General features: G+C 38.3%; 1 protein-coding gene across 12 annotated transcripts in view; it reads right to left on the reverse strand.

The window, feature by feature from the left end:
* Window positions 1-16603, reverse strand: part of cdk5rap2 (CDK5 regulatory subunit associated protein 2) — a 37254-nt gene that overhangs the window by 20048 nt on the left and 603 nt on the right. For 5 of the 12 annotated variants that reach the window (XM_060891401.1, XM_060891397.1, XM_060891400.1 and 2 more), the window contains exons 1-15: window positions 6859-8007; window positions 6286-6420; window positions 5742-5861; window positions 5534-5626; window positions 5061-5279; window positions 3280-3450; window positions 2853-2963; window positions 2581-2718; window positions 2197-2358; window positions 1847-2041; window positions 1497-1643; window positions 1047-1179; window positions 652-794; window positions 435-551; window positions 87-230 (exon numbers count right to left, since the gene is read on the reverse strand). In XM_060891401.1, coding sequence (XP_060747384.1) covers window positions 87-230; window positions 435-551; window positions 652-794; window positions 1047-1179; window positions 1497-1643; window positions 1847-2041; window positions 2197-2358; window positions 2581-2718; window positions 2853-2963; window positions 3280-3450; window positions 5061-5279; window positions 5534-5626; window positions 5742-5861; window positions 6286-6420; window positions 6859-7893 — 3063 coding nt within the window. In that variant the 5' untranslated portion in view covers window positions 7894-8007. Of the gene's footprint in view, window positions 1-86; window positions 231-434; window positions 552-651; window positions 795-1046; window positions 1180-1496; window positions 1644-1846; window positions 2042-2196; window positions 2359-2580; window positions 2719-2852; window positions 2964-3279; window positions 3451-5060; window positions 5280-5533; window positions 5627-5741; window positions 5862-6285; window positions 6421-6675; window positions 6763-6858; window positions 8008-9917; window positions 9972-10167; window positions 10310-10854; window positions 11037-11161; window positions 11280-11452; window positions 11530-11732; window positions 11844-13289; window positions 13355-13510; window positions 13576-15516; window positions 15802-15914; window positions 16109-16603 lie in introns of those variants that run through there. The other 7 variants (XM_060891409.1, XM_060891402.1, XM_060891404.1 and 4 more) reach the window with 6 other exon arrangements.

Genomic DNA, 16603 nt, shown 5'->3' on the forward strand with positions numbered 1-16603 from the left:
GCCAAAGGTTTGTCGCTTATTCATTGCGGAAAATTGTGCAATGCGTTTGTAATGCTGCATCTTTTGTTGTATGTATGTGTATGTACCTGCTGCTGTCTATCTCCCCCGATGACGGTTCTCTCTCTTTGTGGAAGAGAGCGGAAACTGAGCTCCTCTGCATAATGCGATTGGTGATCATGGGTTGTAGCTGATTGCCTCATCCCCATCTGGGCCAAATGCTGCTGTAGCTCCTATAAAAAAAAAAATCAAATACTGCTAATTAAGAAAACTCAAGAAACTCTATGCTCAACATGACAAGTATTTATTTACTCGCACTTTGTGCTGTCAGTAAACTAGTTGTTGCAATATTTGTCTAAAATATCTTGTGCATCTTTTATGAACAAAAGAGCATTTGGTGTAAATGTGAACAAAAAAACGTGATGTAAAACACTCACAGAAATAATTTCATCTTTAGTACTGATAGTGGATTTGAGAGACTCAATACTGGTTGTTTGACCCTCTAGTCGGCCTTCCAGCTCTGACACAGTGGACTGAAGCTCAGCAAGAGACATCTACAACCCACAGAAACAGAAATAATTAACACATTTTGTCGAAAGAAAAGATATTCCCCAAACATATAATTCACAGACGCACATGCACACACACACACACCTTAAGCTGATTTTCTCTCTTCAGAGCACTGTTGAGAGCTTCTGTTTTCTGGGAAAGCTCTTTCTTCAGTATTACAGCAGGTCTCTTATTGACTGTAAGAGATGTCTCCGTGTTTTCCTCACTGTGCCGCTGAGACAGTTCAGCTACAAAGACAAACAACAATTCGAATTCCAAACAGAATGTTTACATTACCTTTTTTTTGGTCATCTATCTAACTGATACATTGGAACAAATTGACAACCCCATAACCCAGGCCTCCCTATTTTGCATAAACTCCCATCGCTGTAGAGTCAAAAAATGGCTGCTTTATTGCAAGCTGCTTAACACAAACGCTACTCGGTAGAAAAAACAACAATGAAATATGCACATTATAATAAACACATAAAAACCCTTACCCTCCTTCTCTTCCAGTCTCTGTTGCAGCACCTTAATAGTATGTCTAAGCTCTACCACCTGAGGGGGTGCCGCCTCTCCTGCCTTTGTCTCACTCAGACAGTGTTCTCTCTCCTGGGCACGGTCCAAAAGCTTCTGTACACACAAACACATACACGGGTCATTTGTTAAGCTGGAACTGCACCACAGAACATCTCATGATGGTCACGTTGCTACACTTTTCAATGCTTATAAATGTCATTTTATCTTAAGGGCCATGATGTTTACATGATATTAACAGAAAAAAACGGGTTTCTTTAGTTATTACTTTAATAATAGCATGGATTAGGAAACCTAATAATTCTTTTTGCTTCTCTTAAGCCATACCATGTCAATTGAAAAGTTAACTGTCTTTGACAAGTCCTAATTCCAATGACAATGACAAATTAAAAGAAAGCTGTGGAACATCTCACATTAATGAGCACATCCTTCTCATTCAGTGCAGCACTGAGGTTCTGAGCATTGCTAAGTTGCAGCTGGGTGTCTGCGAGCTGTCTGCGCAGATCCAACAACTCCGCTGCCCGATCAGAGAGAGCCTGTGTATGTCGCTCTGCATTCTCCTACACACAAACACACATACAGTAATGCAGAAATACAGCCTGAGTCTGAAATATAAGGGGAATAAAACACTTTGAGGCATGCGGTTATAATTAGCACATAGTAACCGCTCCCTGCATCACACCTCCTCGTTGTTGATTATTTTCCTATAATATATATTTCTTACTCAGTGTGCACAGGAAGTATTAGAACTCTAACGGTCTACCTTGAGAAGCTGGTCTTTGCTGCTGATCGAGGCCAGAAGGTTCTCAACAGCTGTCTGGTTTTCACACAACAGCCTTTCTCTGTGCTTAACTGCCTCAGCCAACCTATCCTCTGTGACTTTTAACCTCTGACCCATCTGATCTGCAAGATCATCTCCATGAGACTCTGGCTGACTAAGAACTGTACTAGCCATGTCCTAAAGGAGAAAGAAAAGTGGAAAGAATGAGAGAGCATTCAGAACATCTATAATCAGGGAGCTACAGTAGTGCAGTAAATCAAATCAAATGATAATATTTAGTGTAGCGTCACTATATAGGGTACTTATTTCACACTGTTTGTATGCCTTGTTACCTCCATGTCTTTAGTTTTGAGCTGCTGGATGATGAAATCTTTCTCTCTCAGAGCTCTTTGCAGGTTCTCTTCACTCTCCTGTTTAGAGCGCTGCAGGTTTTTCAACGAGTTCAGTAGCTGCTGCAATTCCATGTCTTTCTCTTTTAATAATGCATCAAAGCTCTGAAACACATACATGCAGAAACACACACAAGAATTATTTGGTTGTAATTTAGGATTAAATGTATTTAGGGCAAAATACACAGACAAATATTTTAGGCTAGTTTCAGGTCTTTCTGCGTTTCATTCATTTTGTCTGTTTTGTTATGTTCTGCTACAACAACTTCATTAAAAAAGGTTCATTACTGAAATTTTCATGGTTACTTACTTAATTTGAGTACTTACATTAACAGTCTCCTCATTATGTGTAAGGAGGTTATTGAGGCGCTCCAAATCTCTTTCCTTTTCTCTCATGCTTAGCTGTAGCAGATGAATTTCATTCTCTTTCTCCTCGACTGCCACAAACTTTTCCTCTAGTGCTTTCTGCTCACATGCATAAACACAAAAACTATGTAAGTATTATTACTTAATGTAAGCTTAGAGACTATTGCTGATATATCATCACTAAACATCAGTGTTTATTTATAAGGATGAGATGGACGGAATAAGAGAAGCACCTCCAGAGCTTTCTCCTTTTCCCTTAGTTTCTCTCGGAGTTTGGCCAGCATTACATCACTTCCTGTCGAAGCTCGATCCTGCTCCAGATCCTGCACCATGCTCATGTATTCCTGAGAGAGAGAGAGAGAGATACTGCATAGTTATTAATTCTCACAAGTGTAGCACTTTCTCTAGGAGTTGCATAAGTCTCTTAAATTGTTTAGAAATGTTGGCCTCCTCATTTTTTACAATTCTTCAGTTCATTGATGTTTAACAACATTCATATATGCACAGATCTCTAAGAATCCCGCCACAGCATCTCAAAACTGGACTTTGACTTTTCCAGGACCTTGATTTTCTTCTTCTTATTATTATTGCCCTGTTGCATGAACAATTCCCAGATTAACGAAGTTAACACACACACATGCATATCTGTGTTTACCTTACCTGTAGCTGTTGTTCTTTCTTTGTGAGGCTAGTTGTTAAATGTTGTATTGTGCTCTGCATTTTATGTTCTATTGTGCGGGTCTGCTCTTGTTGCGCAAGACTTTGATGCTCTAGAAGGTTCTCCATCTCTGCCAGCTCTCCGCTCAGCTTTTTCAGCTGATTCTGCAGGTCCTAGTTCACAACACAAATACACATACATACACACACATAGCTTCATTCAGAACATAGCTTAAAGTAACTGAAGACTTCCAAAAACAAAAGATTACAATTCACATCTGATGGTCCATTGTACATGGTTTTCTGTATGTTTCTAAGACATTTAGTTTGGTTTGGTCTTAATTGTTGAAGTGAGAGGCTTCACCATGGTGAGATCCAAAGAGCCTTTTGAGGCCTTCAGAAAGAAGATTGTTGATGCTTATGTGTCTTGTAAGGGATATAAAAAGATCTCAAAAGAATTTGTAAATCAGCCATTCCACCATCCAAAATCATTTACAAGTGGAGAACATTTAAAGCAACTGCCAGCATGACCAAGTCAGGACCAACAAGCAAATTCACCACAAGAGCAGACTGCAAGATGCTTAAAGAAGTCTCCAAAAACCCTGAAATATCATCACAGGACCTACAGCAAGCTCTTGATACAGTTGATGTCAAAGTGCATGAATCTACAATCAGAAAGAGACTGTACAACTTTTATTATCATGGGAGGTGTACAAGCAGGTGTGACAAGACTGTAGTTTGTAAAGGAATACAGAGACAAAGGCTAATGTGCATAGGAAAGGTGAGTCTAAAATGTAATTATTTGGACACCATAACAGAGGGCATGTTTGGCACCAAATACAGCATTTCAGCAAAAGAAGCTTGGTGGAAGTGTTATGTTTTGGGGATGCTATGCTGCAGCAGGACCTGGCCAGCTCATCATCACAACATCCACCATAAACTCTACATTGTATCAGAAGGTGCTTGAGGAACATGTGAGACCATCTGTCAAAAGATTTAAGCTGAAGCAGAACTGGACCTTGCAACATGACAAAAGCATACCAGTAAATCCACCATGAAGTGGCTGAAAAGTAAAAAATGAAAAATTCTGGAATGGCCAAATCAAAGCCCAGATCTAAATCCTATTGCAATCCTGTGGCTGATTTGAAATGGACTATGCATGCAAGAAACTCCTCAAACTTCAGCCGTGTGATGTTTGAGGAGTTTCTTGCATGCATAGTCCATTTCAAATCAGCCGCTAGATATTAGTACATATATTAGTATATACTGTATATTATGTTATGTCTCTATTCTTTTATATATTTGCATTTCTTTCTCTTTGCTGCTGTAACAGATGAATAAAGGTATATCTTATCTTAGAGTAAAGGGTGTCCTAACTTTTTCCTCAGTTGAAATACTAATTATTGTTGCTTCATTTTGTTTTATATGTGAAAAAGTGATTATTTATATATAAACGAAAATATATAAAATAATTTATCATCCCATATATATATACGTATATATACACATATATATATATACACACACACATATATATATATATATATATATATATATATATATATATATATATATATATATATATATATATATATATATACACACACACACACACACACACACACACACACATATACGTATATATATATATATATATATATATATATATATATATATATATATATATATATATATATATATATATTTTCTCAGTATAATTGCACTATTTTATACTGAACAAACACAATCTCTATTTCAATGGGTGGATGAAAATTGGTACTAACATTAATGGTCTTGTCTCCTTTTCTTTTGTGCTGCTGTAGCAGCTCCAGTTCATTCTCCAGCTGCAGTTTGTCTTGTTGCAGTACCTCCATCTGTGCGTCTTTACTGCTGAGTGCACGCTGTAGCCTCTGAAGCTCCAGCAGTGATGAATGGCACTCTGCCTGTAGACGAGACAGCTCGGCATGCTGTGACTGTAACAGGGCCTGTTGTTCCTCACCACCCTACACCACACAAACAACACATTTAAACATGACAACATGAAAAGCTGTATGTTTATGGTCATGATTCTAGCTGTTGTAATGCAAGTAATAACATAAACTGAACTGAGCATTATTTAATAATAGGTTGTTACCAATGACAAACTGCTGTGGTATAAGAGAAATAAAATATTTGATGTGGTTACTGGAAAAGTAATAAGGTATAAAGTGAAACAGACATCAACTGTTTCAGAAGTAAATCACCACATTGTACTTACCTGGTATTTCTGTAAATGAGCTTTATGAAGAGCTTCCCTGGCCTTGGTTAAGGCCTGTTCTTTCTCTTCTAGATTCCCATACAACTCATCGACCTGAGAGAGAAACAAAAAGACCAAAAAAAAAAAAAAAAAAAAGAGTAGAAACAGTGTCATAGATGGTTTTAATATTTCAAACTTCTCTTCTGGTGTAAAAGATAAGAATTGTGACCTGTCGTTCTTTCTCTTTAAGTAGGATGCTCAGGCCCTGAATAGTCTTGTCTCGCTTCAAGGCGTTTTTCTTTTCTGCAGCCAGCTCGATCTCCCTTTCCTCTAGCTGTCCAGAAAGAGTCTGAGGGGAAAAAGGGTGGAAAACAGTATGAGACAGAATTATTACACACCATTAAGAACTACTCAGTTTTAAATAGCAACTTCCAAAGTTTGGGGTTCAACAGGAGGCATTTTTTCTAGTAGACTGGCAGACTCTGACATTCACATTCACAGTAGAAAGCTTAATTTTGAATAAAATTAAAACCCAATTCCTAGGAGATTGGTAAGAATGGAGATTGTGTAGAAAAAGACCAACCGCTTGTATGGTATGTAAAGCTTTCATGGAAAGGTGGCAAGGAAAAGCCCCTTCTCTTTAAAAAGAATATGACTGCTTGACTTAGGTCTGCAATGTTGCATCTGAACAAACCAAGTGTTCTGCAACAATATCCTTTGGACCGATGAGACCAAGGTGGAGATTGCATGATTGAGTATGTGCATGTGTATACCTTGTTCTCTCTGTCCATCTCCTCCAGTCTCTGTTTTAGTGTTTGACTGCTGCTCTTTGTAGAGTTAAGCTCTTCAGTCAGCTGTCTGGTTCTCTGCTGCAACATGTTCAGCTCATCCTGCTTAACAACAGACATCTGCAACACACACAAACAAATGATCACAATATTACGGGATTCCCATGGTCTGGTATGGCAATTATTTATAAAATTATAAAACACATTACACACTCTATGTACCACAATACAGCACATTTATGGTGCCTTTTTATTCCTGAAGATTCCACCTACAAAACTAAATCCTGTCTCATGTTAAATTATAGCTATGAAATAATTTTTATTGTAATAGTCAACGTTATTTAAAATGCAGCTGACATTACTGACACTTCTTACTTTGGTTTTTAGGTCATTAGATTTAGATTAAATCCATTTAAAACCATCCAAGAGAAGTCCCTTTCCTCTAGCTGCCAGCTGTATGATTTAGAACAGAGAGCAACAACAAAAAACAGGAAGCCGTTGATACATCTTAAACACAAACACAAAACACACACAAAATGTAAAGTTAAAAGTGTGTACCTCTGGTTTAAGAGATAGGTATTCATCATTAAATGCCTCCTCCAGCTCTCTCACAGTTTGTTCTGCCCTCACCACTCTGGCTTTAGCAATGTCGGCAGGCTCAAACGCATCATTTGGTTTTAATTTGATGGGAATCCTAGTGCCCATAGTCTGTGGCAGTGGGCGGGGCCTAATGCTCCGCAGCAACTGAGGTAAATCACTCAACCGCAATAACCTGCCTCTGATTGTCTGTGTCTGCCTGAGATGTGGAAGTGTAGTAATGGCCGGAGTATGGCTGACAGAAACTGTGCATGATGTTAAAGCAGACTTCTTGTGGATGAGATCTGAATACTCGTGGCTTGGATAAGAAACACCAGCTCCCACCATGCGGTCAGCTTTAAACGTAGAAAACCTGCAATTCTGAGCTAAAAAACTCTGCCCAACACCGAGTGATGCACTGCGCCTCAACAGAGCCTGATTCTTTTGCTGAAGTTGACCTTCACGTTCCTTTAAAATGTTGATCTTTGATCTAGGATGTGCAGTCCCTGTAGTCCCTCCAATGAGGCATCGATCCAATTTATTATGCTGGCTTTTAGGCCTCTCAAGGTGCTTAGCCTCATTTTGCCAATGTTTCAACTCACTTTTCTTATGAGTTTCCTTTTGTAGCTGTTCAAAGCTATGGTCACGTGCTGGTTGGTGCTGAAACTCCTGATTCGCTGTTTTATGCTTTTCACACCAATCCTGTTCTTGCAAGTTATTTCGCCAGTACTTCTGCATTATCAGCATGCCCAGTCTTGATCTCTCACACTGCAGGAGTTGCAACTCTGCAGTGTGTGTTTTCTGCAGGTCTTCAATGGTGATGTCGCACCGCACCACGCACTCCAGCAGGAACATGCACTTCCTACAAAGAAGTTCACTTCTCCCATCTCGATGAAGATTGCACCCCAAAACATGGGCCAGAACCACAGCAGGCCGTAAATGTCCACATGTATCAAATAACGTCCGGCGCTGTGCACCAGGCACACCATCACCGCACACGCGACACGGTTCCCACATGACTACACACACACAACAAAGACAAATCACTCCAAGAAAGCAAATCAGAAGGTCTAAACTACCTCATGCAGCTCAAACGTGGATTGCAGAAGATAGCTAGAATCATTCTTGTTTAATTTCTCTTGCTGTTTCGCTCTTTTAATCTCTGCTATCTGTTCAGTTCTGTGCCAAATGAAGCATGCTAAAGCTCCAACTGTGGAATAAAGCCTCTAATCCAACATCCCCCTATACACACAAAATCCAATCGGGCACAAACCACACACACACACACACACACACACACACACACACACAGCCTTCTAACCCATGTGTCTAGGGAAAAGGAGCTTTATTCTGAACACAAACACATCCATACTCTTAGCTACAGGTGGGCAATATTCTGAATTACAAAAGTAAATACAAAATATATTACTAAAAATCTGACAAATCTGATCTGTTAAACAGCTGATACAAAAAATCTACAGTACAATATGCACAACAAGCATTAACAGATGCACAGATAATTATGCCTACGTATATAAAAATATATTTAAACAGGTTTATCTAAGCCTTAAACTTAAAATCCAAACTGAAAATCAGTTTTCCCCAGATCAGTTTGGAAATAAACCAAAAGCTTCATAATTCTGCAATTTTCCTTTGTCCCAATTTAAATGTAAGCAAATTGTTTAAATGGTTCTATTTGCCTTAAGTTTCTTCTCCACTGAAGCATGTGTTCACACAACACTCCAGTGTATTTGAATAAACACGGATCATCTGGCTTTACACAAACTAGTGGATTTTCACTCAAGTAGATATCATCTGTAATAAAAATAAATACATTAAAAAAAAATTTTAATTAAATGAGGAAAAAAAAATGCTACAGATTTTTGGACCCCATTTTACATGCATTTTGTGCAGCCAGATACCTTTCAAACAGAAAAAACAACACCATACTGCTGAGTCTCTGTGTCTAATTCTTTTTTAGCAGCAAATCTGATTGCAGTGGGAGCTTAAGTGACCACACTGAAAGAGACTTACTGGACCTCACACACATATGCATACACACACAGTCAACCTATCATTGTGTCTGCCCAGACACAAGCACAAAATAGACATTTACAACAGGCTACATACTGATAGAAAATATTAAATGGACATCCTACCAGCACCTCCAACCTCCTGCTTAATTAACCACACCCTGCCTGTTGATCTCCTGTTCAAAGTAATTATCATACAGTTGTCATCATCCTGAAATTATTCTAATCAATGCATGTAAAGAACAGCTGTTTCTTCTTAGTTTCATCCAGCTGCTGAAGCAATGGTCCACAAAGAGCTTACAAAGCATGCATGGTATCTTAGTGAAATGAAACGATCTGGAAGTGTTTATAAAATAATTCCTAAAACATTAGATGTACCACAAAACACTCAAGAAAGCCATCAACAGCAAAGAGAAAACTGAGCACAACAGCGACCTCACCAGGAACAGACGTCCCTCCAAAAATACTAAAAAGACAAGACGAAAATCATGGATGTTGCCAAGACACCTAAAGCAGCATTAAATACGGATTACTCTCTGCATGGGACAACAATCTCTTGTATGTCTGGGTTAAGGGGTTAAGTAACTAGATAAAACACCTTTCTCACAACAACATCCAAGCTCAACAAAATCATCCCAAACCATGTGTCAAAATCTGCTGTGGTCTGATGTGACAAATTCCAAAAGTACAGGATGCTCAGAGTGCAGCATGGTGGTGGCAGCATCATGCATTTCTTCAGCCAAAATTAGGGTTTTTATCAAGGTGGAAGGCATCATCAATAACATACAACAAAACATTTCAACAAAATAGCTTAACAAAGAGATGATCAATTAGAGACCAGACCTAAGCAAAACCTAAACATCTGTGGGGTGACCTGAAGCAGGCTGTGCACAGGAGATATGGCAGATACTGTATATGCTGTGCACAGACAGGAATATGACATATATCACATGTAGCTGAGAGGGTTCCTCCTCTCAGCCTGTGCACACAACATTTCTCCTACTGTACCTTGTTTTCCTTCTCTGCTTTTTCTCTCTCCCGCTGTAACTCTTCTTTTAGAGCCTGCAGGAGCAAACCGCAAAACATTACCACAAGTGTTTGTGTGTACATTTGTGTTTGTGTGAGAGTGGGCACAGGTGTTTAGAGTACCTACTTTTTTAATACCCAGTAATACCCAAAAGTAATGCATATTAAATACATTTAAAATGTAAATACAATTTTTAAAAAAAAAAAAAAAAATCATAAAGAAATAACTGACTTGTACTTCTGCATCCTTTTGGCCAATCACATTGTTGAGCTGGACCATCTGCTCTGAGATTGGCTGCTCCTGGTCCTTCTCCCGAAGTTCTCTAATTAGAGCGTCCTGTTTTTTGATAGATTCCTGAAGGTGCTCAATCGCACTACAGAAGAAGGAAGGCGCATAGCTTTAAACAGATTGCTGCCACAAAAATCCAGCAAATCCCATTGAATTTAATTTATTATTGCTCCCTGAAAACATTTGTAGCTACATATAAAATTGTTAATATTGGGGGTTGGGGGAGTTATTTTAGGGCATGTAATATAAAAGCAAAGCATGAGCTTTGTTAGCAACGTTAGTAGAGTTGAAATAAGCTTAACGGTGCTGTTTGCAAGATGCTGGTCTCCCACTAATTTAACACAAGACACAGCAATTTGCACAGAGAAGCAACCCTGAGAAACCAGCTCAACCATACCCAGAATGTGTTTTAGTTGTTCACAGATAGCTGTTAAACCACCACTATCTAGCATGTATTTGGCACGATTAATTGCACACAAAAATTTTTAAACATTTTTTTTTTTGGTTTATAAATATACAGGCCACCTACCCATGTGCCTTTTGTGTTTGTATTCCAACACACAAAATGCCATGTTAGTTAAGTCTATATGTGTAAAACCAGAAGAAGTGTGGGTTTGTGATTTCGCTGACCGTTCTTTCTCCTGCAGAGCTTGCTGGAGTTTGTGGTCTGGTCCACGGGCAGAGCCAGTGTCGTGCAATTGTCCTGGTTGACAAACAGCTTCAAGTTCTTTCTCCAAACCTAGACTCCTCAGCTTCTCTTGCTCAGCAATAGAAGCCATCTTCTCCACTTCCTCCTCTGCACAGCGAAGAGACTAAAAAAAACAAAAGAGAGCAGTCATCTTTAACTGCTGCTGTGTATTTCTTTTAAAATGTTATATTATGAAGAAAGACAGGAAAAGCTTAACATTTCTCCTTGTGCGAGTGTGTATGTATATACCTCCTCCAGATCTCTGATCCTGGCATTGAATGCTTCTCGGAGTGCATCCATCTCTCTCTGACTGCGCTCCCTCTGGCTTTCCCCTGAAGCTCTGTTAGCTAAACTCTCTAGAGCTTTTCTGCACACCGACACACACCGATTATTTAAAACAGATGTGGATGTATATCTTAGATGTATTCATATCAATTCAACAGACAGCTGTAAATGACATTGATTTATATAGCATTGTTATTGATTTCCTGAATGGACAGCTAGCTGCTTTGATTGACAAGATTAGGGAGTGGAACTTACGATGCAGACACAAGCAGCTCCTGTTTCTCAGCAAGGTCTCTCTTCATAGATTCCACCTCCACCTTTAACTCAATGTTCTACACACAGACAAACACAGAAACCAAGGCATGCACACATGCGTGCACACACACACACAAAAACACACGCACACACAGTCAAACACACAGACACCAGGATTAATAAAGCATTTATTATTTACTTGTTTGTGGTTTGGTAGACAGAACAATGAGTATTGTTTTTTGTGCATGTGCACCAGTGTGTGTCTGTGTGTGCTTGTCACCGTTTTGTAAATCTCTTCTGTAGAATCGTCACATTTTTGCTGCACACGCTCCTCCAGGAAGTAGATCCTCAGCTTCAGGTTAAAGTTCTCTTTTTTCAGAGCTGTAATTTGCTACCAAGACAGAAAAACTTTAAATTATTTATTGAAATTTATTTTGCTAAAATGTCTTTAATATTATTCCTCATCAACAATTCTTTTTCTCATTTTATGTTTTGGATCATTGTGGGACTTAACCACACAATAATTAACATGACTAATGAGGGTATCATTAGACTACACAGAAAAAAGGGGATAATTTGCCAGTCTACTAGCCCCTGTGTGTGTGTCTGTGTATGTGCGCGTGTGTTGTGAGTGTGTTGTGAGTGTGTGTGTATGTGTTGTGGGATTGGATGGGGGTAGCAGAATGCACAACATTATGCCAACATCTAGGGCAAAGGGGGGGTGGGGGAAAAAAAGAAGGGAGGATCAGAAACAAAATAATACAACTATATCAGAGAGTTTAATGACAATAAAGATGGCATAAGGAAAACAGAAAAGAAAATGTAACGTTCGATGACATGTATTTATGTTTATTATTCATCAAGCGACCTTTACATTATAAATATAATGAAAGACAGAACTGATCTAATCAGATCAGACTTCACATAAAAAAAGTGCTTTCCCTCCTCTTTCCCACCCATTTCTCTTTCAACAGCACCTTAAATGGACCTGCACAGTCCCTCACTCTCTTTACAAGAAAGTAGGCTGCTCCATTCTGTCATTAATCCAGAGGAACAAAGTAACATTCTGGAAACCTCTAGTTCTCGTGTGTCTTAGAAAAAGCAAGCTAATAGAGACATAGTCTAACATAGTTGTCAATGACAAACATGTCTTCAAGATCAGAATGTTATGGCTGTATACATCAGTGCAAACAGCGCTGTGGAGAATTTTGGCCTAGCATCAAGAAAGGAAATTTCTTCCATGTCTGTATAACCACTGATCTTTATACAGCAGTTTGTTTTGGTTGCTGAGGTATTCTGAATGGTATAGCAGAACAGTTTGTATATATATTATATATTCCTTGTTCAGCATACCCGTAGCCGTCATTAAAAAGGCAGTTTAGTTAGCCTGCAAGACTGCACTATTAGCTTAGGTTTATTAGGCTTAGTGAAGTCAAATTTGTGTTTGGTTAAAGTTGCAGTAGCAAGCCATCAAATCCAAAATAGAAAAACAGTGGCTCAGCAAATTTTATATTCAGTATTTTCTGATCACCAGGAACAGTTCTAAAGCACCATTACCACCACCCTTATATTTGGTTGTTTACCCTCTTGTAGCTGTTCTAAATTAACCTGGATGAGAATTGCTATATAGCTGCTGGGTTGAAGAAGATGAGTTGCCAAAAAGGCAGGGTCATGTTTGACTGAAAGACAAGGGAAAAAAATGGTGCTTTGGCATCACAAAAAGTGCAAAAAAAAAAAAAAAAAGTAAAGAAATTATGCTTTATTTATGACAGAGTATTAGACACACTAGCATTAGTACTGCTAAATAAATTACTACTGCTAAATAAGTAGTGCTTACATTCTCGTAGTCCTTCATTGTGATGGCTTTGGTCGGTGACATCTTCTGCCCAGGGAACAAGGAAGCTGAAGAACAGAGGAAACATGGAGTACTGTATGATGAAAAAGAGATCATACATACAATCTACACTACTGCTTTATGTCCATTTTCCACATGGCACTTTCTCTCCCATACAGCTGGATGACATGGAAATAACATTGTGTGTATCCCTGGGGTGTTACCTGTCATGCTGTCCATGCTGACGTCTGCGATGTTCAGAGAGTCTGGCAGTCTGGATATACTGCAGCTGCAGAAAAATCACACACCGTAATGAATAAACACACACATAAATACACCAGATCTGAAAAAGACAAAAACAAAGACTCATTCATCAAATCAAATACACAATGAACCATTCAATACTGCAGTTCCATGAGCCTTTTAGAACCTACAGAGACCACAGGACACACACACACAAACCCTAAGAAAAGTAGAGGGGCTCTTTCACGGTGCTTTTAATGACTGCTCCATGTTAGTGCACACACACACACCAAACAATCACCAAAACAATCAAACACACACACGGTACTATTCAGTGATGGATGTTATTTATGGAGTGATCCTAAGGCACTACAGGCTATATGTTATATATGTGTTTCCACAAAGCCCACATTCACCATTCAGATTTATTTTTTTATTTCCAGTGACTAAAATATTTATTTCTAATGTGTTCATAACCCTTCCAAAAGAAGCACTTACTGCACATTCTAAAGAGTAACATAGCTTGTCTCCTGACTTTCCACAAACAGGTTAATGGATTATGACACAGAGGTTGTGTAGAAACAATCTAAATGCTAAATCCACTTCATCGTGCCCACAAGTCTCTAATTTACACATCATATGTTTATGGCATGGCCCAATTTACCCCCATATACTGCTTGTATGCCTAATTTACATAAAATCCTCCCTCATTCATGCAGATTGTGACTGTAAACTATGAAAAGCATTCAACAGGTTATCAAAATAACAGGGAAAGAATAATAAAGAAAGGAGAAGAAAAAAAAGCAGTTTAGTGCAAGGTGTGTATTTGGTACAATGTATGACCAAATGTGTGTGAATCCTCTGATAATAACTGAGATTATATATAGTCAGCTTTGTCGATGCATGTTTGGAATGCATGTGACAGTGCAAAACATCACTCCATCTTTCACTTCATATCGCAACCAGTCAAATCAATCCCAACAAGGGTAAAATGATATAGGTCCTCCTTTTACTTTCCATAGTCTATCACTTCTTTTGAGTTTGATGATTTACCAGATGCTTGAGTAGACTGCAAAGTTTTCAGAACATTATTCTTAAGAAAATGAAAACGACATGGTTTGCTGCTGTTGCCTGAGGTAAAGCTGAATAGAATTCGGTCGAGCTTGTTTCTAAACAGCTGCTTGTTAAAACCTGCACTTTTCTGGTTTCTGCCGCATGCAGTAACCTACACATTCTAGATCATTTTCAGCAGTAAAATAATGTGAACTTGGTTATAACTGAATGCATCACAAGCCTATTATTATTATTATTATTATTATTATTATTATTATTATTATTGAAAGTCCTTTCGATCCAGTAAAATATGTTCACAAAGTGTCAGCAAGTAACAAAGTACTCTCCTTCAATTTAAAAGGTTATTGTTGTCACATTTGCCAGTTGTACTGCCTATGATTAAAAATAGTAAAGAGGAATGAACTGACAGAGGAGGTGGCGTTTTGCTTACTATCCGAACTCTTAAGCTGCAGGGATTAATGCTAACAATACAAAAAGTGTACCATAGAAACATAATGGCATTATTAACATGGCAAAAAAATTAAAAAAAAAAAATGACCCTGCCAGCTTTGTACAAAGAGTATCCATATGAGTTGAATTCTGATATCGGGATTTTAATATACATTAAAAACAGAGACAGAAATCCTTTCTAGTCGCTTCCTCGAAGCGACTCTAAACACCCTACTTCCTCTTCTCTAAAGAAATAGAAGACCTCCTACCACATCACATAACGGCACCAAATGTACAAAAACAATCCACAGTCGACAAAACACGAAATTATTCAAGTCAAAATCGAACGTAAATTGAAGCGGAATTTCTGACACCAATATAAACACCTGCGCGTGCGCGTCAATAATTATAACGGTTATAAGAACTCCGCTATTTACTTATTCATCAGCGCCATAAGGACAGCGAAGGCTCAGCTCATTCTCACCTTACTATAGGCTCCTGTGCTTTCCAGTCATTTACACCAAAAAGCCGTGTTTAAGCGCAAACACACGTGATGTCTCTTCTTCGTCCAAACTTGAGCTCACACACACACACACACACTGCTTTTCTACTCTCTAAAGTCTGAAACTAATGCGAAGAAACAGTACACCAAGGCAGATGAAATCATACTTCCGTGCTAATGTCAACACCAAGTAAAGCAATTTCACATACTGTTAATGTGAAGTATTATTGGCACACGGTAACCATGCCAACCCATCAGAACATTCCTGGTTAGTTTGGAACGCAGCATATTATATATATATATATATATATATATATATATATATATATATATATATATATATATATGAACCAAATATTATAATTTAATATTAAACTTACCTACCTACTGGTTTACTGTTAAAAATAAAGTAGAAAGGGACAGTTACATGATCAAATGGACAGCTTTTCCACTCCGTCTAACACTAATTAGCTAGCAATGCTATCTCGCTAACTGCGTATTATTTGTTATGACAGCGCGAGACGCGATCGCACGCGCGGGAACTAAAATAACTGTCACTGCGCAATAAAGTCACTCAGCCTATGAAAGCGGAAGTCACAACGGATATGACGTGTATTTTCATCTAAAACACAGAAATGGATTGATATGATGAGACTAAGATAACGGACGGGCGTTATTAATCGTCCAAGTCAGAAATCAACAGCATCAGAATCTGTTCGACTCTTTTAAACTCAGAGATTTCTTTCTAAACTCACACAGACGGAATTTATAAATCAGAGAATTCAAAATAGACGTAACCCTAATGATACTGATAGTCACGATAAGTATATAACTATATAAACAGCCACGTCGTTATGTACAACTGCAAGTGTGAACACTGGTTGTTCGCTTTGGGAGTCGACTCTGAATCGGAATTCAGCTTGTTGGGAATTGATTGTGTTGAATCGAGGAGTCGATCTCACAGAATAATCCTTACATTATGCAAACATTATGTATTGCTTACATAAAACACGGTTAAGACATATTATGACTATGAATAAAGAAGAGTTATGTAAAGATATCTGAATAA

This window comes from Tachysurus vachellii, chromosome 17 (genome assembly GCF_030014155.1).
Source record: "Tachysurus vachellii isolate PV-2020 chromosome 17, HZAU_Pvac_v1, whole genome shotgun sequence".
Lineage (NCBI taxonomy): Eukaryota > Metazoa > Chordata > Actinopteri > Siluriformes > Bagridae > Tachysurus > Tachysurus vachellii.